At 37.9% G+C, this 23,897-nt stretch overlaps 1 protein-coding gene across 1 annotated transcript in view; it reads left to right on the top strand.

Moving 5' to 3' along the window:
- LOC122796926 (collagen alpha-6(VI) chain-like) overlaps positions 1–23,897 on the top strand; it is a 1,619,258-nt gene that overhangs the window by 1,317,740 nt on the left and 277,621 nt on the right. The window contains exon 32 of the mRNA XM_044065693.1: positions 9,857–9,919. Coding sequence (XP_043921628.1) covers positions 9,857–9,919 — 63 coding nt within the window. The remainder of the gene's footprint in view (positions 1–9,856; positions 9,920–23,897) is intronic.

The following is a 23,897-nucleotide window of genomic DNA, read 5'->3' on the forward strand; positions in this document are numbered from 1 at the left end:
CCTTCACTGTCATCTCTGCACCTCAGGGCTCTGGATTTTATTATCTTCCATCCCGGTTCTGACACCATGTCACTCTCCCATTCGGGAAACAATAGAAGAGTGTTCGTAGGTTCTGCTCAAACAGCTGTATTATATACAAATACATTATTACTTAAGGTTACTGGCATTAACTTATATACAAGCTAGCAACTGTATTAATGCTTGCTATCACTGTGACTGCTCTTACAAAATGGACCACTGGAGTGAATGTATTTGGGATTTTATATGTGCACGTAAAATCTTGACATGCTCCTTAAAGATAGAATGTACATCACTTGCACTCCACTCTACAAAGCGGAAAACATTTTTTTTATTTAGAGCCAATCAAAGAAAAGGGTCCTGTTTCAGTTACTGTCCAGAGGTTTGTATAGGCTTTATCAAGGTACACTTGTCATCCATTTCTGGTTTTCTGCCCTTAGATCACCCCTTTCTAATAATGCTCAAGTTAAACAGTCTTTTAAAGGGGTATTACATACTCACCCACCCAAAAAATAGGCATTTTCTCTTTTGGATCATAATATTGTGCTTGTAAAGCTTACCCTGTCTCCATTTGAACCAGCTTATGAGGCTGAATTGAGGTTCTTAAAACAGAAGACTGTTTTACTTATTGCTCTGACATCTGGTAGGTGAGTATGTGAGTTACATGCATTTATGGTGAGCCAACCATACCTCATTTTTCATAGGGACAGGGATGCTTTGATACCAAATCTTATCCTTATGCCTAAAGTCATATCAGAGTTCATTTTAAGCCAGACTCTTAACCTTCCAGTCTTCCCCCTGATCCAAAGAACAAGAGAGAAGGGATTCTTCGCTTTCTGGATGTACCCAAACAGCTCAGATACTAACTAGACAAAACTTGATCTTTCAGGAAACCTGGCCAGATGTTTTTCTCAGATGAAGGTAAGAGGAAAGGGCAATTCATGACTAAGCTCACTATTTATATATGGTTGTCCATTGCTATTATGTTTTGTTATACTTTCCACAATAAGCCACTTCCAGGTAGGGTTATAGCTAATTTAACAGACATTGACCTTTTCAGTGGCTTTCTGGAAAGGGGCAGAATCTGGAAGTATTCTAGAGGCTGTTACTTGGTCCATTTTATACACTTTTACAAAGGGCTGCAAACTGGATTATTTTTCCAGGTCCAGAGTAAGCTCTGCTAGAACCATTCCCCTGGGTCTCCTGGAATGTTACCTATTGGCCTCCTCCCTTTTTTTGCTTGCTACTTCTGATTAAACTATGGTAATCTACCCAAGTATCTTACACTACTGCAATGTTGATCCATGTATTGACCATAGTACAGTTGTGTAAGTAAACTTACAATAACAGTAGATCTTCTAGTGGACCACATTTATAGTAGCTGTCCCTCCCTCCAGACCCCTACTTTTTTCTGTTTGTGTTCTTTTTGTTTTTGCAACCACTGCAGTATAAATGATACTTCCGCATTAATAGATGTTGAACACTGAGCATTTGAAGTGGTGTATTAGAGGGTTTGTCAGACAGATAATAGATCACAGGATTGGTGCTTAGAAATGCAAAGTATTGGAGGAGAGGGGAGGAACTAGGTAGAGCAGAAAATATTAATATTGAAATTAAGAGGGGAGGAGTAAAGCAAGTTCAGAGAATATTATATATATAGATGACTGTCATAAGGTTTATATTAGAAGCATAGAGGCAGAGGAAGAGCAGAGTCACAAAACAATGTAGGTGTCTGAGAGATGCTAGTAAAATATCTCAGGTGTTGATGAAGACTGGTTGTGGTGCACAGTGTTCTGAATGAGGAGAAATAGTTTGATGATATGTCACACTGAAGGTAACACTGGGATTTATCCTGGAAATATTCACACACATGAAAGGAGAATAAGAGACTTCTTAAAAAAATAATAATTCAGTACCTGCCTTCCAACCCTGCCCTGCCTGTGGACTATTTTCAAAAAGTAAAAGCAGCAGTCATGGCAGGAGGTTTTGCAGATCTGATGAAGTCACTGTAAAGATGAAAGTGTTCATATAAATAAAAGTCTGATCAAGGAAACCAATGCTCCATGGATCACTTTGAGTACACTTAGAGCACTGTTGATTTTTTATATACTTAGTGTGTTTGCATGGTACTGGTCATTATACTTGCACTGTTTTATCTGCTCACTTCAATTGGAATACCACTTTCCCCTTGACCTATACTATTTGAAGTTCAATAGTTAGCTACAACAGATTTTGTACAGTAAAGAGAGCACTAAGCAACTAGGGCTACACCTCTTTGGGCACCCCAGAGACTTATGACTATGTGTGCTTTCTGAACATGAATCCTGGTAGGATGTTTGGCAGTATTAAACAACACTCTTTGGATTATGAATCAGCCAGCTTGCAGTCATCATGTTTCCAGAGGAGCTTTGTTTTTGTGTTCATATCAGAGAATGGCTTGGTAAGAAATCTCTAGTTAATGTGGAAATGTTTCTAACACCTGCATATATCTTCATTATGGTTAGAAATGTAGACGTAGTGATGATGCTGTGTAGACATTTTCATCCTATAATTCAAAACATTAAATTCTTTGTCTGAGATGAATTGCTGAGGTGGTAAAACATGCAGTTGCTGCTATGAGAAGACTTGGCTGCAAGATAGGAATGGTTACCCTTGGGACAAATGTACCTTGGCTTTCAGATTATCAGTGAGCTGTCAGGCTAATTTTATGGATGCCTTACTGATGCCAGAAGGCAGACTCTTATGTGTCAAATTATTTAACCATTTCTTAGTATTACTTCCAAACGTGGCATTCTGGAATCCAAAGGTCTAACCAGTCTTCTCAAAAGGTCATCAGACATGGATATTGTGATAGGGGTAGCCTAACCAACACTGAAAGAAAACTTAAAAGAACAGGGATATATGTCTGGTATCTCATTATCTAGGTCTAAAACAGAAAATTAAGACCACTGTTTCAGACCCAAAAGTATTTTATTCTCTAGTACCTTGGTACAAATTTGAGTATGTACCTTATGATGTCATACAAATGGGGAAGAAGTTTAAAGGACATGCTTGTTCATGGAAATTTTGTCTTGCCAAAAAGTAACTTAAGTGTTTGTCCAACATCTACAGGCACTTATAAATGCAACAGTTGTTCTATTTGCAAATATATAATATGTTCCTTTGAATATATGAATAAAATCAAATATGTACCAAGGGGACGTTTTTCTTGTAACAGCAAGGGGGATATTTATGCCTTAAGATGCCCGTATGATTTCTTTTATATTGGTGAAGCAAAAAGTTTTGGCATGTCATTTCAGAGATGTACATGGTACTGATTTTTCTATGCTTCCTGGCTGTATTTTATAGCAAGTATTTGTTGAAAATGATGATGAAATTATTCTTTTAAAAGAAAAACTGTTATACAAAGAGTGTGTCTTAAATATGATACTTTGGTCCCTATGGGACTGAATGGAGAAGTTAATTGGAAATATTTAATTGTTTAAATTGTTTATTGTATTATTGATTGATTGAGTTTGTGTTTTTTGTATAAAAGGTAACACATTTTTAGTTGAATTTTGTAACTCCTGGAAGATTTTGTACCAAGCCGCTAGAGAATAAAATGCTTTTGCGTCTGAACCAGTGGTCTTGATTTTCTCACTGTTGCTAGTTGTATGTACTAAACAGAAAATTGTCTTTTCTGAAGATACAAACATGCATCTGACTGGGTGCTCAGGGAAATACTTTAAATGTTCTCTATCTGAAAAATGTGGAATAATATATTACTTATGCCATAACTGAACTGCTGGTGTTAAACCATGGTGTCTCCTTAAGCAGTCCTCTTAAGAGGTGACCAATAGCACTTGGCCCTGTTTATCCACAATACATATGGCATTACTTTATCACCCGTATCTTTAGAATAATATGGAGGGTTAGAAAAAGGAGAGTTAAGGTGGCTGTCTGGTCTCTCTCTAGACTCTCAGGTTCATAGGACCTTTTCTATCCTCTGAGAGAATATTAACACCCTGTATTAAAAGTTTTCATTGATGTCTCTGTACCTTTCTTCAGAGAAACTACTGACTAAGAGTGGTCATCAAATGGATCAACAAACCCATCAACACTGAAAGCCAACGCATTTTGAATGGACCATTGAGGTACCTCACTGCTCCTGGAAGGAGTGGATCTTCACTTTTTTGGGCTGTCAGCAGTTCCATGATGATGGTCAGTTTGTCAGTCTTTAGAATGATACTTATTCTTCACTAGAGACCAGTGTGACATCACAGTATTAAATATGTTAAAGAAAATGCACTTTCCTTGGGATTTTAGAGTGAAGCTGTGCTGAGACCAGCATTAGTAGTAGCCAGGCAGTAGCCATTCATCTGACTTCCCTCTTTTCATCATTCTTGACAAGCTAATTCTTTGTTTTTCAGTAAGTACCGCTTGATTTATTTATAACTTCAAAATATCTACCTAAATAGCTCATCCTTAAATTTTCAGCATCTACATATTCGTTAACCCTCAAATGTTTGGCAGTGCTCTGTACAGACTCAGACACCTTGAATGACATTTTTCCTGTAAAAGCACAATTGAAATTTCTCCAATATCTAGTTGCACACAGGACAGCTAGTTTGCAGTGACAAGCACTGTCCACAAGTTGCAAACCAGATGCTCCTGGCAGTGATTGATATTCTCACTCCAACTGTCTAATCAATAAAAAGGGGTCTGTTGCCATAGATATGAACTTTCCTGCTCTCACATAAAGTACTCCTAATGCCAGTAAGGTTGTCAGTAGTACACATGCTGCACCCATCACACACAATTCAAAGCAGACATATAGACCCACATATACTGAGGCACTTACATGTAACCTTCCTAAACCACAAAGACCTCCTAGAAAAAGTACACATATGAAATACCCTCAGCAGCCCCAAACAAACTCTTTCAAAACAACACCCACATCAACACATAGAGCTACATCTCATGGAGCTTCTACCTCTATGCCCATAAGGCAAGTCACCAAGCAATCCAACATTCTAGTCATTGGAGACTCCATTATGAAACACACTGATGTCCCTCTCACTAGGCTGAGTAAGGAGAAAGTTACGGTCAGTTGCGTATCAGGGGATAGGATCTGCCACATTACACATGCACTCAGGTCATTGGATCACAATTACCAACATGACTCAGTCATAGTCCATGTGGGAGTAAATTACCTGAAATGTACCTCCCTAGATTATATAAAGAGAGTCATTATAGAGCTCACGGAATATGTGTCTCAGGCTGGTATTAGCCTAGCACTGAGCAGGATTTTACCTTCTCCAAGGATGATGCCACAATATGAACAAAAGATGATTGACTTTAATAACTGGCTTAGTTTCTGATGTCATTCTAAGGGGGTGCAATATTTGTCAGCATGGAAGGAGATGGTCAACATACCATGCTGCTTTGCCAGGGATAGTCTGCACCTCTCCCCTCTAGGCTTTCGAATAGTAGCTGGAATATTGTCTTCCCCATAGTGCCTTTTTTAGACAATGCCAAACTGAAAGTACTTCCGACATAGCAAATCAAAACCAAGAAAATCTAAAGGTACTACTGCTCAACGTTAGGAGCCTAAACAAAAAAATCCACTCCCTGGAAGCTCTCTTTACCCTACAGAATGCTAATGTCTGTGCAGTCTCTGAGACATGGTTCAAAGCCGCAAACAGCACGCCAACAGTGCAGAGTTATAATGCCTTTCACGCATTTAGGCCAGCTACTTCACAGGCAGGGACTAAAGGTGGAGGTGACTATATTTACATCAAAAATAAATACACTTCAAGGCTGGTCAAACAGGACAATGCACTTGAGCTGCTCCATGTTCAAATCACCATAGGTAAAATCCAATACCACTTCCTTGCAAGCTATAGGTCCACCTTTATGACCCAGGAAACCCATACCACATATTTAAACTTATTAGAAACACTAACCATGCAACCCAATACCATATTCATGGGTGACTTTAATTACCCCACTATTAATTGGAAAGTCTGTATAACATCAAACATATATGCACAGAGATTCCTGGATTTTGTAAACGCAAACTCCCTAGACCAGGTAGTCAGTACACCAACCAGGGGTGCAATCATTATGGATCTGGTCCTCAATAATATGGAGACTGCTGCACACCCCCTACTGTAATGCCTTCCCTGGTAAGGTCAGACCACAAAATGGTCTTTTTTGAAGTAAAAATAAAACCTGGATCCCCAGCTAAACTGGGAATATCCAGGTACTATTCTAAGGCTAACCTCCTGGTATTAAGTGAGAACCTGGCAAAATATCAAGCCCCTATAAACCCTGAGAACACTTCTGTTTATGTAGAACTGTTCATAGAAACCCTGTACAAGCATGTTAATAGCTACATAGAGGCAGCTGTATGTATCAGGAAGAAGTACAGAACTAACTAAAAAAACAAGCCACCCAGGTGGAATCACAAAATCAATCGGATGTATAACAGGAGGAAGAAAATCATGGCAAAATTAGGAGGTGCAGTACCCAGCAGGATAAAAGCACAGTCATTAAACTACACAAACAGCTCAGATGGCAAACAAAGTCTACCAAAGCTAGATTTCAGGTAAGTTTTCCCTCCCAGGCCAAGGACAACCAGAAAGCATTCTTTAGCTATGTCCGCAACCTCAAAGGGAATACACAATTGTGTGCAGAGCTCACTGCAAATAGAGCCACCTATACTGAGCCAGAAGATATAGCAAACCTCCTGGCTGATAAATTCAGCTCCACTTTACTCCTCTCTCTCCCCCCTCAACCTTCCCTCAGGAAATATCATCAAATATAGCTCCGCCTACTATCACTAAGGAACAGCTCCTTAATGCACTCTCTTAGACCAAGAACACTGCATCAATGGACCCAGACAATATCCCAGGATGCCTTCTAAATAGCATGAAACATGAATTATCAGGGCCTCTGGAATTACTATTTAACTGTAGCCTCCAAACAGGCTTCATGAATGGAGAAAGGCAACAGTCATCCCTCTGCACAAAGGTGGGCCATCTACAGACCCATAAGTCTCACTAGTCTTATATGTAAAGCCATGGAAAGAATTATCATGGAGATGATCAACAGAGATATAGTAAACTTCCAGGCAGTGGACCCAACCCAGTTTGGTTTCGTCAAGGACAGATCATGCCTACTCAACCTGGTGGACTTCTTTGAGAAGGTCATCAAAGCAATGGATGAAAGCAAAATCATTCACACTGCCTACTTTGACCTGGCCAAAGCATTTGACACAATACCCCACTCAGGCATTGTTGACAAACTCAAGAGGTTAGGTACAAACTCATATGTCATCCGCTGGATAGCCAACTGGCTCACAGACAGGATCCAGGAAGTTAGAATTGGGTGTTCACCTCTACAAAGAGGCCAGTCACAAGTGGAGTCCCTCAGGGATCAGTCCTTGGACCACTCCTTTTTGGCATTTACTTCTCAGAAGTCAAGGCCAATGTCAGTGGTCTCTGGCTGACTAAATTTGCAGATAATTGCAAATTAGGAGCTGCCATTGAATCTCACACTGACACAAATGTTCTCCAGGAAGGGCTGACAAAGACAAACAACTGATGTCAGAGTCATGGACTAAAACTAAATGCCAAAGAATGCATAATAGTATCCTTTGGGAAGTCATCCATCCCTGGCAACTATCACATTGAAAACACACCCCTTAGAGTTGACCCAGTAGTCAGGGACTTAGGGACACACATAGATAGTAATCTAGTCTTTGATCATCAAGTGTCTGAAGTGGTGAGGAAATCATTCTTTGTTGCACAACTTATAAACAAAGGTATGGCATCTAAGTCCAAGGAAGTCATTGTTCTACTGTATTCAACATTCATCAGACCTATCACTGTGTACAATGCCCCCTTTGGTATGTACCTAACCAGGCATATACAACAACTGGAATGTCCACAGAGGTTCCTCACTAAAAGAATACAGGGAATAAGTAATATGTCCTTTGCAGACTGCCTCAACACTCTATCCCTGTATTCTGTCTCCTAGAGGCTTTTGAGGGGAGATCTATGCCTGACATACAGGGCATTATCAGATCCCACTCTGATGGACCTCCTGCATATCCACAAAATAAACAGTACCAGAATTACCCATTCTAAAGACTTAAACTTTTCCTGTGATATAAATAGGACCTGCTGGAGAGGTAGGTAAGTATCCCAGAGACTACCCTGTTTATGGAACAGGCTCCCCATCCATGTGAAGCAGAATTCCTCCCTAATCCAATTCAAGTGCAACTTGGACAATTGGATGGGAAACCGGAAATTCATCCCTGGTTTGGCACCTATGTCTCTGATGCAAATAGGTAACCTGTAAATGGTTCATCTCTCAAGCCCATTCTTACACTTATCAAGGGTATCAGAACTCGTCAGAGATTTGGGATGCATGGCTAGGCTTAAAAAGGCCCTTGTGGTCATTAGCCTAGTAAATACCTATGAACCTATGAACCATGTAATACAGAAGTTCTTGCTTGACGAGCCATTTTTTTTCCTTCAAGATTACATGTGGAAGAGTGTCTCATCCATTTGGAAAAATGCTTGATATAGCCAAAATATAAAAAGGATTGGTAGATTAGATAGATGACATTGATTAACTACTAAAGAACAAAACACAGAAAAGTCCAAAGCCTCTCAGAAATTGTACCAAGGCCTAGTCCTCAAGATCAACTCCTTTCTTCTAGTGGCAGCATCATTATCTGAAATGTTTTTATTTTCTCTGCATGTGTTCAGTGTTTCGGTTAGGACTAGATACAGCCAAATATAGTAAAACCACACAATGAAGTGTGTTAATAGCTACTTAGGCTGCTATGTTCTGTAGCTTTCAGAAGCTAAATGTGAGAAGGATGTCAGTAGAGCAGAGCGTGTCCATTTGTTGGAAGCTGTTCACTCATGGAGCTTGTTTCATCAGTAGAGACATTCATAAGAAGACACTTAAAGGCTGCACAATATTTAGAATGTTAGAGTACAAAACTACAGGTTGCATGTCTTCCCAATGCATCAACTGATCATGCATTATGGATTTGAAAGAATTCATGATTGTGCTACAGAAAGATCAGCTGTGTGAGGGCAGTGTCTCTGACCTTCCCAATGTTTTGCAGTATATCTGTCATTAGCCCATGTTGAGGGGTATAATTCAGCATATGCAACTGTCTGAACTCAAAAGCTGTTAAGTGAGTTACAAATAGTTAACAAACAAGGCACAAAATAAAGTAGATGTCTGGCTCCATATTGAGCTTCTAATGAGGATTATAAAGATGACAGTGGGTGCTAAAAGAGATCATTACAGGATTTCCTCCCAATATATTTAAATGGGTACATAGCTTATTATGAAGCAACATAAATGTATTAGGAAGTTTGGAAACTGACACTGTGGTCAGAATTTGTCACCTGTGGTAGAATTCTATAAATTAAGAAACATTCACTGACAGAACTCTAAGAAAGGAATTCAGTGTGGGTTGTCAAGAGCTACAAGCTGTCATTAACTTACACTGTCATTAAATTAAACAGAGTGTTGTGGCTGTTTCACATGAAGAATTTATAGAAAAAAAACATTAGTGACAGGGTGTGAATGGAGAGGCAGGTATTAATAATGAATGATATGTTGCCTGATGTTAATTGGAGTGTTTACACTAAGATGAATAATGGGTTCATAGTAAGTGCCACGCCAGCTGCCTTTGAGGGACATTTTAAGGTAAGCCAATTTCACTTCATAAGAATTAAATCCTGTACAGGTTGTCTGAAAGGTAAACAACTTAATTGTTATACCAGCTGAGCATTACTTCTAACAGGTGTTTACTTTACATGTTTAGGGAGATGATGGTGATACTGGTAGTCCAGGTGGTGAAGGAGCAAAGGGAAACAGAGGAAGACAGGTAAGAAGTCAAATGAGTAATGAAATCCTGATTGTGTCTTTTCTACACACAGACACACACACACACGCACACACACACACACACACACACACACACACACACACACACACACACACACACACACACACACACACACACACACAAAAAAACTTGTTTTGTGAAGATTTTGTTCATAAAAGCTGAGGATGAAAATGCTGCAGAATGTAAAATGTGTAGTAGAACTGCTGGAAAGAAATTAAACTTCTTTACAAATGTGCAATATTTAAAAACTGTCCATTACTGATTTGGACAATATCCTGTTGGACTTAGGCTCTTCTGTAAGGAATAGAATCATCTAGATTAAAATCAAATAGGAAGGACTAGTGTAGAGCATTTCAAACAGGGAAGAAGTAACTGCTAGATAAGTTACTGTGTTATTGTCTGAAGGAAACAGAGCTCAAGTTGGAGTCCTTTTTTTTGTGGAATTGTGTAACTATTGAGCCAAAAGCAAAACTAGATAGAAACGTAGTATATATTATTTAAGAGCTGGTCGTGATAGAGCTGTTAAAAAGCTTCGTTATGCAAACTGCCTACTTTAAACATATTAATTTTATATTTTCTTTCTGAAAGTTTAAATATAATAATATATGTGATTTTATAAAGTGCATTGCTTAGTTTTATTTATGTCAGGTAAATAGTTTTATTAATAAATTTAAATGATTGCGACTGCTGATTTATTTATTAGCTTAAGGGTATGTGCATTAGGCTGGTGTTTTGATAAATGTTGGCTTTAGCCTTTCAAAGATTTATTATTTCTCAATATAGTAGTGTGCATTTATTGTATGTTGAGACCAGTCACCCTTTCATATACCAGATGTTACCAGTGGTGTGAATTTAAGTCCCATATTGTATGATATAATAGCAGTACAGATCATGAGACTACAACCAAAAACTTTTATATATCAACTGGTGGTAGTGGTGCGGATCAAGATACCATAGCCCATGTCTATCACATATAAATTGGTGACAACAGGTGAGATTATACACCTGTCTATCACATGTATATCTATGCAAAGACAAGATCATGCATCATAAATGCATTTCTATATGTACTTTGAAATCACGTAACATCAAACTCATTATAAGAAAAATAGAAATCAGGAATAATAAAAATAAAGATAATTAAGTCACACACCAAAAAGACAACCAAAACACTTCTCGACATCAAAACTGATAAACCCAAACACCAGTAAATCACAGTAAACTAGCCAAAATATCCATCAGCAAATTAGAGAACAGCATAGCACTAAATATATTGTTTAATAGTCTGTACATGTCATTACTTTATATACCAGCTATAAAATTAAAACCACTGAAAACACTTACCTGTCAAAGTCAAACATAACATTGATTACCTCTCCAACCATCGATTGCAAATAATCCTGGTAAAATATTTGTAATATAAACAGTGCCAAAAATATTCATGATACACACTAAGACAGTAAACCAGAAGAGTTTTTGCAACATCCATTTCTATGTACAGACATGATGGTGCAGAAAGACTCTTTGGCGGTTTGTGTTGAAAAATATCACCTTTCTAAAGTTCAGTTGTTTCTTTTTTTATTTTTTTGCTCTTCAGTTGAAGAACTGAGGGTGGTGTAGTAGAAAACCAACTAGTACAAAAGCTTCCTTTTTTTTCTTTTGCTTTACATTTGAGCAGAAGGTAGCAGGTGGCATGGATTTGCTGCTCTAGGAAGCTCTTTATCTGTGATTGCAATACCACAGAAAACATTTCACAGTAAATGAACAGGGCTTTCATTGAGCAGTAATCGATGAATTGTCTCGCCTTGAGTTATGCACTGATACAATAGACTGCCATTCCATACTGACTATATTTACCATATTATGATCCGATAAAAGTGTTATTAACTGGATTCAAGTTATGGGGAACTAATAAGATGTATCTACTGGGGATCCAAGACCATTTTTCAGCTATACATAAAGCTAAAGTGATATTAAATGTCTCTTTTCCCCATCCTGTCTACTGGTAGATGGTTCAGCATTTAGTTAGGCTTGGCCTACCACCTAATATAGTCTGTTTTTTAAAGAAAGTTTTGCAATCTTCAGCTAAGCATAAAGGCTGATAAAGGAAGGCCTCATTAATGCCTGCTGTACAATTGCCGTCTAAACCACTGGATCCACTGCCTAACAAATGTGGTCTAACAAAGGTAATTGTGGAACAGGGAGAGAGATTATCCCATCCCAACGTCTGGAAGTTAGGCAGCTCCTTTCTTCCATGACAATGAGCAGCAAGAGCCAGGCTAAAAGGTGATGAAGAAGAAAAGGACTAGAAATGCAAAATTAATTTCTAGTCAAACAATTTCAGATCCTAATATTAAAAGTGGAAAATGTACAAAACTGAGGGTGTCATTCCAACATAAGGAGCTGTGGATTGTCCAAAAAAGTTGAAGGAAGGGTCTCTCTGCACTTTTATGAACTGGCTGCCAGTTGTGCTCAATGAAAAAATATCACATTTTACAAATAAATTGATAAATCTCTGACTGTAAAAATCTGCCTCTGATTCAGCAGAGCTCCATCTGATGACCATAACATTTCTTGCTTGGAGAAAGAAGAAGCAGGTGCTAAAAGCAGTCTGGGAATTTAGTTCAGTGTACTTATTTTTAGTAAGGTTTTCTTAAAGCTGGTGTGGAAGGTTAGAGCCATTTATAACACAGCTGAAGAATAAGGCGTCTGTTTTCTGTCCGATCCCCATATTCACTAAGGAATGAAAGTACTGAAAATACTAATTTTTTTTTATCCAGTTAATGCTTGGAGAGGTCATGGGATTTTCATTCAGAATCATCAACTATCCCAGGGAGGTGCAGAAGGGAGTGATTCAACAAACATTCCTTCACCAGTGAAAGCAACTCCCTTATAGATGTCATGGATTTTGAAGAGTGGGGCACAGATGGGTCACAGCAATGACTGGAGAGCAGTAATAATGAAAACAAAGATGTAAAGAGATATATTTTCACTGCTAACTGGGAAAGTGACCATAAGTGGTAAATGAACTGATGCACTTTGCTGACTGTAGTTTATATATGGGTTATCTTAAATGTGCATATCAATACAGAATTTTATATATTAGTTTTACAGGGGCAACAACTAACAGTATTAAACAAGATTCCTTGCACTAGTAATTAGTGGATTTATCTCTTCTGAACTCCAAAGAGCTGGCATAATTAACCCATGTGCTTAGATGTCTGAGCTGTAGCCAGGTGACGTTTTTATTCTCAGTTCTCCATGGGGTGTGTCTTTGTTTGTTAGTGGATGGTTTATTTGAGCAATTAGATTGTAAGATCATCTTTATACATGTTGACTCGTAATGTAACGCTGGTGATAGGTTTATTATTTATTTATTTATTTGACATTTGTTTACCGGGATGGTCTACCTGGGTCAGAGCTCACTTTCAACAGAGGCCCAGGGAGAAAAGCAGTACATACATAATATAGACAGGAAATTATTACAATTACATAAGACAGAAAATACATTAATTCTTTCATAGTCATAGAGCTGTATAAACAAGGAAAAAAAAAGAAATTGAGTTTTTTTCTTGGCATCAGGATATAATAACAAAGTGTAGGAGGATGTTTTTGATGTAGTAAGTAGTTGTAGTAGTTATTACATAATTTATGTACAGAAAGTGTTAGTCATGCTGTGAGGGCATAGTTATAGGAAATAGAGGTTAATGAAGAGATGTAAGGCATGTTTGGTGGGCTGTTAATTAAGCATAGGTGGTGAATGTTTGGATAGATGAAGTATCTAAGAGAAATTTTGTATGGTACAGCAATACAGAAAGAAGGAGGGTTAAAGTGTATGAGAAATTAGCCTGGAAATTCTGAAGATGGTGCTGTAGAGATTGTTTGAAAGCTGCTAGTTCAGGAATGCTTCGGATTGATAGTGGGAGGGAGTTCCATGCTTTAGCCATACTGTGAGAGTATAGGCTCTGTCCAGGTAGTTTTGAAGCCTTAGTGATACTAAGGAGCTTCTTGTCTTCAGATCAGAGGGTTCTACTGGGGTTTTAGTGTTTGATTGTATTGTTTATGCTGTGGAGTGTTGTGAGTTGAATATAGAGGAGGTGAGTGGGGAACTCTAGCCAGTCTAGCTTTTGCAGAGGTATGCAATGGTGAGTACTGGTTTACGAGTTTGAAGCAAACTCTGCTTCTTTGTTATAGCACTCTTCCATTTCAGTTTTTATGGAAGTGTGTAGGCTGGAGAGAATAGAGACACCATATAGAGGGGAGGGAAGTAGGAATGTTTTTTGCAAGGGTGGTCTTGGTTGATGCAGTCAAAAAGCTTTTGTTTCTGTATAAGATGCCAAGTTTCTGGTGTTTTTTTATATTTTGTGAACATAGAGATCAAAGTTTAACTGGTCTTTAATAGTTACACCTAGCATTTTTATGTGATGGACTATTTCAAGAATGGTATTATCAGCAGTGTGTATTTTGAATCGTCTTGTGTCAATAGAGTGATGTTTTGACAGAAATAGAAGGAGCTTAGTTTTCTTTGTGTTTAGGAATAATTGACAGCTAGAGAGCCAGGATTCGAAGGCTGAAAATGTATGTTGCGAGATCGAGAGGAGTTGGGGTAGTGTAGAAGAGGCCGATTACCTTTGAGAAATGTTGTCATCTATTTAAATTACTTAAACCATCTTAACTACTTTTGTATGACATAACCGTGGATGTACATGGATTTGGTTTCGATTATTGTTCAGGTTAAATTAACAACTTTAAGATGAGATGAGAAAAAGTATTTTAAGAGACCACTGTATAGCGGCGAGACAGATACACGATTTGAAGTTTATTGTGTGCTTCTAATGTTTTAATATTAATGAGCCTCGACGCAATAGTGTAACTGTTTTTAATCACATGATTTCATTTTAGGATTTAAATTTCTTGGTATTCTGTTTTAGTTATCTGAAGAAGTTGCCGTATAAACGGCAATGAAAAGAGCTTAATAAAACAGTTTTATTTAGAGTTCGTGACTTCTCAGTTCTGTTGGGACTTTTGAGTTTTTTTGGTTTGTGTTATTTACTAGTTTATTTACTAGTGTAGAAGAGGTGCAGATGATAGTGGAGTCATCTGCATACTGTGTGAGTGTTCCAGTGGGTGAGGCAGTGTGAAGATCATTTGTGAATACGTTGAAGAGTAGGGGACATAGTATAGAATCTTGTGGGACACCAGTGTGGTTGCGTAAGAAGGGAGAGATTCTATCTAGCCATTTTGCTGCTTGTTTTTGCTCGTGCAAGTAGCTGTGGAACCACTGGAAGGCAGGAAGGGAAAGGCTGAGATTTGAAAACTTATGTAAGAGTAAGGAGTGAGAGACAGTATCAAATGCCTTAGAAAGGTCAAGAAATATAGAAGATACCAAGTATGCTCTGTCTCTACCTCGGTTAATAGAGTCACTGAGGGATAATAGGACTGTAGAAGTACTGTGACCTGGACAAAAACCATGTTGGATATGTGAAAAAAGGTTGTTTTCTGGCAAATATTTCAATAACTGTTGGCGTACACATTTTTCTAATATTTTTGAGATGGGAGATGGAATGGTTATGGGTCAACGTTGGTCAGATCAGTGGATTTACAGCCTTTGTGTATAGGGATAACATAGGACATGTTCCATATCTGTAGTACTACAAATTCTGAGATGGATCTATTGAGCAAGATGCTGATAGGGTAAGGTAATGAAGAGGGAGTTTGTCAGTGGACATAGAGCAAGGTTTTAGTTTCAGCAGGAGTTTTCTTATAAGGCTTGTATGAACATGTTGCAATAAAAAAGTTGCTGAATTTTCAGAATTCAGTTTTTGGCTGATATGTTCGAGATGGTCTGTGCTAGTATTAGGGGAATTAATTGGGGCCGTTGAGGAGCAGAAGTGGGAGGTGCTGGAGTTAGAGATATTAGAGATTAACTCAATTATGGATTGTATGAAATGGTTTTTAAAGGTTTGGCTATTTGGAATGGGGGGTCTTTGAGTGAAAGGCAAGGCTTTTTTGTGCCAGGGTTGAGCAGGGCTACTATGGAGGTCCATATTTTTTTGGGATTGGTTTTGTGGTTTTGTTGTAGGTGTGTGTAGTATGATTATTGATGACTTGTTTATTTACATGGTTTCTCGGTTGTTTGAAGTGTATTAGGTCTGTATCATTTTTACTATGTCTCCAGAAAGTCCAGGCTTTATTTATTTTTTTTATTAGATTTTTACAATCCTCGGATAGCCAAGGGCAGATTGTTTTTTGATTCTTTTTGTGCAGAATGGAGCAAGACAGTCTAGTATTTTTAGGAGGTGTTGTTAAAGTAATGCACAGCTTCATCTAATGGGAGACATTTTAGAGGAGACCAATGTATTTTCCTGAGTAGTTCATTAAATTTTCTTGGGTAAAATTGATTAGGTTTCAAACAGATTTTAGAGTATATGTCACAGGGAGGTGTATATTAGTTCTGGTGATAAATGCTGGTAGGTGGTCACTGAGGGTATTTGGCAGTGTGCCACTAGGGTTGAAGTTAGCTGGATATAACACCAGTATCCAATCTAGAATAGATTGTTGGGTATAGTTCTTATTGTACTTGGTAAGGGAATTAATTAGTTGTGAGTAACCATATTTGGTTAATACTGTTTGATGGAAATTCTGATGAGATGGACAGGTTTGAGAAGTTCAAGATAGAATATCTTCTAATATGGGAATATTCTGTCCTGGAAGAAGGTAGAGATCATTGATACAAATTTGCTTTGTTTTGTTAAAGTTTAAAACGTTCATGACTATTTCAGTGTTGATGAAAGTGGGAATATTATCTTTGAATTGAGTTACGTTAATAGTGTGGGAGTAGAGTAGAGCTACTCTTCCTCCTTTCCTGTGGTGTCTGTCACGTCTAGTTATGTTGTAGGTGGCAGTACGTCAGTCTCTTATAGTAAGGTTTACCAGGTTTCAGTTAGAGCTAGGATGTCAGGTTTGCACTGGTCTATCCAAGCATGAAAAGGGGATATTTTATTTTGATTGCTTCTAATGTTGAGGGACATGATATGTACGTTTCTTGGACATGTTCTAAGGTCTTGGTGAGTATTGGGTCCAGGGTTGGGGTGGATGTCTCCACACTGAATTAATACTGAGAATATGTAGGATAGTAATGTGTTGAGTTTTTGGGGGGGAGAATATGTAAAAGGTATAAGGCAAAGTGTACTCTGTGAGGTGTGCAGTAGTTTTGGTGTTAAGTAATAAGAGAGCATGTAGAGACATATATCTGGGGAGATTTCTGACAAACTGTTAAGGTGAAAATGGTTATTAGTGGTCATTATATATGAAGAGAAGGTAATAGTTAAGGTTTGAGGTAGAAGTGATTTTACATGTGCAAGGATTATTAGAAGGGCCAATATTACTTACATAGTTGGGTGAGTAGGATGCAGATGGTAAAATGTTATTGATAATTAGAGTGGAATAAAGCTCTTTAGGGAGTACAGTCTTAAGTTAGAAATTGTCCTTAAAGAGTGTATGAGGTGAGTATATTTTAAGGTATGAGTTGGAATGTAGTAAGTGGAGTAAGGTTCAAGAGTTGGCGATGTGATTAGTTGAGAAGTGTGTAGTAGGCGGTTAAGGTATAGGCGTTTGAGATGTGATTGGCTAATTGAGAGGGAGGGTGGAGTTAGTTAAGTATAAGTGTAAGAGTAGTGGGTGTGGGTGGGATTTGCAGGTAGGGTAAGGGAATGTAGTGAATCCAAAACGGTGCAGGCTGAACTATTAAGCAGTTGAGTGCAAAAAAAAATCACACACAGAGACAAGTAAGAAGAGGCACTGAAAAGAAGATTATAGTGGCTGTTATTCCTGATCAGGGAGTTAAGGAAGGGAAGGTTACATAAAGGAAAGTCAGAGATATACACTGAAGTGTCTTATAGCTACAGTGCAAGAGTAAGGAACACTGAGATGACAGAGAGAATTACCAGAATAATGTGAGAGCTTTCACAATACAATTGCGCCACTATTGGAGACTGAATGTGCATTTGCAGACACTTTAAGAGATGCAGGGTGGGATAGGAAACATATTAGAGGAAGAAGCTGAAGGGGGGATAGGGTTCGTGGTAAGGTTCGGTGGTGTGCAGATAGCCTTAGATACAGATACAGATTAGGTGCACAATATATACTACTGTTGTTTAACCTACACTAAGACTAGGGTCTGAGCTCTGGATGAAACTATGTTGACTTAGAGGTGACTTAAATCACATTTCCAGCTGGTCAGGAGTGAGCTTGAAGATGATTGGGGGAAATAATTAAGAGTTTGCAACCTAGGAATAAAAGGAGGAGAAGGAGACTTAAGTTATATGTGAACAGTCATGCAGGTTGTGAGAAGAACTGAAGACTATAGTAAGTAGCAGCTAGAGAAGTAATGTAGGGTTATCCAGAAAAGTAGGGAGATAAGCAGACCTAGTGGTTAGTGTGAAAAATGTACAAAGAAACACAGACACAAGGTATAGTGACTTAGGATGCTCAGAGTAGTTAAAGTTATTATTTATTTATTTTATTTATTTATTTTACATTTGTTAACCAGGAAAGTCCGACTGGATTCAGGTCCATTTTCAGCGGAGGCCCGGGGAGAACAGTTCTACATAAACAGATACATAAGACATAACTGCTGGAGTTTTTTATACAATTACATATAGATACATGTTCCAGGTTTGTTGGAATACATACATAAAAACTTTACAATTATTAATTCTGATATTAGAAATTAAACAGTTGTAGTAGTACAAAGATGATCAAGGTAGTATTTCATTTAGTAGTATAATACATTAGAACGAGACAGATGATTTTTATCCAATTTATTATAAGACAGTTGATACAAGTAGCCAGGGAGTGTAGTAATACAGAGTTAATTGTGAGTAGGTTAGTCTAGGTTTGTACAGGGGCACAACCAGTGAGTTTTTAGGTGTGCTTTGAGAGACGTTTTAAAATGGATTATGGAGTGTGCTAAACGGTCTACCTAAAGTACATAAATCAATGCACAGACCCCATATTAGACCTATTGTTTCTGGTGGGGGATGGGCTACTGAATCTATATCTATTTTTATTGAGAAAGAGTTAAGAAAGTTGGTAGACAAATCTGAAGTGATCCTTAAAGATACTAGACATTTTATAGCCTCCATGTCTTTGTTTTTAAGTTCTTGTCCTGATTTGAATGATTTTAGTTTTATTACGTTGGACATGCAGTCACTTTTTACATGTATACTCAATGAACAAGGTTTAAAAATATTATATGATGTTATAAAAAGGGATGGTAGTTTTACTAATAGTAAGAATGTTTTGCTATGTGGCCCACTTGGTATTATATTAGAACATAACTTGTTTTGTTTCAACGGACAGTATTACTGGCAACGGCAGGGGGTAGCCATGGGGACCCCCTGCGCTAACAGTTATGCTAATCTGGTTATGAGTGGTTGGGAAGAGAAATATATGCTTAGTCAACATACATATAGGAAACATATAGCCTTTTTTAAAAGGTTTGTGGATGACCTATTTATTCTTTGGCAAGGGCTACATGAAATGATACCATATTTTGTGCAATACTTGAATACAACCACTGACTTTCTCAAATTTACCCATCACCACTCATATATCTCTATAGATTTTCTTGATGTTAAGATATATAGAACATTAGATGGCCAGATAGCTACATGTATGTTTAGGAAAGAATGTAGGGTCAATGCTACCCTACACAGGAATAGCATGCATCCGAAGAGGGTTTTTAAGAATGTACTAAAGGTTCAGGGCATGCAGTCTTTGACATAGATCTATCTAAGCTAAAAGATGAATTTAAATTTAGAGGTTACAAACATAGTGAGGTAGATCAAATGGAACATGAGATTGTTGAATTAAGACCCAAGAATGCCCGTCCTTTTCTTTATGCTAATAACTCTGTCTCCCTACAACAATCTAATGAACATCTAGTGAATTTTATGATGAATTATACTAGTGATCATAGAGTTTTGTGTGACATTATCAAGAAAAACTGGCCCATTCTTATGTCACATGAAAAAATTAGTCAGATTGCCGGATCATGACCAACTTTTGCTTTTAAAAACAAGCGTAACCTTAAACAGATGTTATGTTATAAGTACAACAATTCACATAGTTCTACAAATAATGGATCCACTACTATGTGTGGCAAATGCAACTGTTGCTCATTTATAGATAAAGCATCTAGCTTTATACATCCTATCACACACTTTAAATATACTAACAATTTTCATACTAATTGCTGTAGTACATATGTGGTTTACCTAGCTAGTTGTTTATCTTGTCAACATTTTTACGTAGGAAAGCCCAAGAGACAGTTAAAGGAAAGGATACATGAGCATCTATTAGCTATTAGGAAGAATGATTCAACAAATGCCCTAGCCTGTCATGTGAGGGACACAGACTCCACACACACATTTATGTTTAGAGTATTAGAACAGCTAAAATATGGTAGCAGACTAGGAGATCTCAATAAAATTTTAGAACAGAAAGAGAGCAGTTGGATTATTAGGCTACATAGCAATGCATCACCAGGTTTAAATACTTCCATCCCTTTAAAACCTTTTCTTAAGAGGCGGAGATTATTTAAGTGATTTTATTTTGTGATAGGTTAGTTTGCAATGCTATGTATTATATAAGCAGTGTATGTGAATTTGTATTTTTATATGGTCTGAAGAAGTGCTCAGGAGGGCATGAAAGCGCTTACCATCTATTAAACTGGTCTTTATCACATCTGCCTTGGTTTACCCTGTGGATTTATTGGAACTTTTTTGGACTTTATTGTTTTATTTCCACTGGTATTCTGTTTCACTGTGGCATTTGTTGTAGTTCTTCAGATTTACTTAGGTTTGTATAAATGGAGGAGGCGTAAAGAAGGGTTGATAGTAAGTGTGTACAGGCAATCACTGTCCTAGCAGTTGGGGTTAGGAATTGCTTAATCCTATATAAAGAGCCAAGTTTCCTATTGACTGTTTTAATGGTTCTATCGATGTGGGCATTAAACTTCAGGTTATCGTCAACTATTACACCTAATAGTTTTGTTGTAGATTCTGGGGAAATTATGATGCCACTGTTGGAAATTATGGTAAATGATGGCAAAGGGACTTTTCAGGTGGGGGTGAAGAGAAACAGTTTTGTTTTATTTGGATTTAATAGAAGAAGCTGGTCAGTGAGCCAACTTTCAACTTTGTTAAAGGTATTTTAGGACAAGGTCTGTAGGTGGCAGAACAGATTAGGGTAGAGTCATCTGCATATTGAATGCAGGTTGCTTTGCGGATGACAGTATGGAGATCATTAATAAAGATGGAAAATAGAAGAGGTCCTAGTATAGACCCTTGAGGCACTCCAAGGGTGACTGGCAATAGGGAGGATATGCTATCCTTCTATAGCACAGCTTGTTGTCTGCCATTTAGATAGTATTGAAACCAGCATATTGCCAGGTTATCTATGGCAAGAGTTGTTAGTGTCCATAGGAGTAGTTGATGGTTTACCATATCAAATGCCTTGGATAGGTCGAGAAAGAGGGCAGAGGAGAGCTTGTTATTATTATGATATTGATTTATTGTCAGAGAGAAGGAAAGGAGGGCTGAGGCTGTACTATGGTGGGGTCTAAATCCATGCTGAGAGGGGACTAGGAGATTGTTCAGATTAAGGTAATGCAAGAATTGCTTATGGAGATATTTTTTCATAATTATGGTGCCACTGCTGGATATTATGGTAAATGATGGCAAAAGGACTCCTCTCTACTTTTTTACCTCCATCCCCTTCCTTTGGTAGCCTCTGTACTTGACTGCACTATTTCCCTCCATTACTCCTTGCCCTCCTATCTCCCTCCAGGAGCTACTGTAGCAGTATAGTTTTTATCTACTAGATGGTACCCTTCTCTGGTTACTTTCCTTGAACATTCACCTACTGCTTCTTATTAGACACTCTCAGTGAATAGTGTTTCCTTACTTCTTTTTTGTAGCCCCACTTTACCCCTTCTAACTCTCCACCATAATTCACTTAGCTACCCTCCTCCTCACACTTCCACATAAGTATACTCCCACCTTTACTCACCTCTATCTTAACTTACCCTCAGTAGTCAGTATTTCATTGATTGTTTTCACGGCATTCTCTGTTTTTCATCCTTTGCCTGCTATATCTCTGCTTCCTTTAGCTCTATACTTCTCCTTTTAGCTTCCTTTTAGCTCTACACTTGTTTCCTCCTACCTATCTCTAACTTATTCCCTCCCAGTGTTTCTTTCTCCATCCACCCATGTTTCCCCGAGCTCACTTCACTAATTAGACAAGACTACGACTTTTCAACTCTAGCTTTGCTGCTTGCTGCTGAAAGTTGTTCCCTCCCCCCGCTTGCACCTCCCTGGACATTCTCTCTCCTCCCCTTACTACCCTTTATCCTGTACGACCAATTAAATACACCTTGTCCCTCGAGGCGCCATCTTTAATTTCCTCTTCTCACTCTTGGCTGCTGTGTGTTCTGCGCTTGGTGATCTTACATACTGTAAGTAATTGCTTGGTATTGCTGTTAAGAACATTTATCTGCATCCTCCTTACAAGTGTTTGATTTGTTATAATTAATGTATTACTTGTGCAAACTGTTACCTTAATTGGGTTGGTCTTTTCAGCGCCGTACTTGGCTACTGGCTTATGTGACTTGTAGTGTAGCTGCTGTGTGCTTAGCTAACTTCTGGCTCTATTTTACTTGTTTTTCCCAAAGAGATACTAACTTAATTAGGTAATGCCATGATTATCTAGTGGCGCTATTACCTCTTGTATATTGCTTACTACATTATTTGTTCCATCTGCTACCTTACCTATATTTGTGCACATCTACGTCGTAATCAGCCATTTGCGCTGACTGCTACATGTGGACCTGATGAACACTAGCTTACTTATCGGCAGGTAGTACCACATATACATTCTAGCATCCTTGCATCCATTTTAATTGAAACTGCCTTTTGGACTAGCGTTTAGACTTTAAGAACCCCTGTAGCACCAAACTTCCTATTTAGTTATGGTGGCTTTTAATGATATTTCCCTGAATGTATTCATGCTCACACGCTACTAAAGCTGAAGTTATTGTACTATTTATCTTGTTTTAGTTACAAGTCGCTAAACAGGTATATGCATAATTGTTACATATGCTGCCTTTTTAGGGTTCCGACCCTGAATTTATTCAAGCTTATACGCTACTAAAGCTACTGCACTGTTTATTTTTATTTTAGCTACAAGTCGCTAAATAAGTATAGGCATAATTGTTACACTTGTTGCCTTTTTGGGTTTTGACCCTGAATTGATTTTAGCTTAAACGCCACTTATATTATAAGTACTGTGCTGTTTATTTTGCTTTGCGACACAACACTAAATTGATATTTGTGAGTTTATACCTTCCTTATGTTACATGTGTGCTCATAGCCTTGCATAGGAATAGCTCTATCTTCCCAATCTGATATATACTCTCTATCCCTAGCAGATTAAATATTTTTGAGTGTTCACCACTATATTTTAAACTTTCTGGACTAACCTTACTATACTACATCTCCCTAGCTTAGGATATTGTAAAGATTTATTGTTCTTGTGCGTGTACTGATATATTTAAACCTTTGGAAGAAACTTACTATACCATATATTCCTAGCTTAGGAAGTATAAATTATCCCCCTGTGCTTCCTAATAGGTTATTCTGAATCTTCATAGCTATTGACTTCCCAATTAATTAGCGTTCTGAACACATATGAACTGACCTGGGTAGAGTATATATGTACCTACTATCTGGTACTATTTTACACTGTATGTGTGAACCCCTTATAGCTTTAACAGTTGATACAGGAATGTTACGTAGCATTACTATGTGAACAGTTGATACAGGAATTTTAAGTAGCATTTCAATGTACATATTTGTTGCAGTGAACTGAAGTTGTGTATCATTTCATTAATGCT

This window comes from Protopterus annectens, chromosome 3.part0, assembly GCF_019279795.1.
Source record: "Protopterus annectens isolate FY-2018-M chromosome 3.part0, PAN1.0, whole genome shotgun sequence".
NCBI classification, from domain to species: domain Eukaryota; kingdom Metazoa; phylum Chordata; order Ceratodontiformes; family Protopteridae; genus Protopterus; species Protopterus annectens.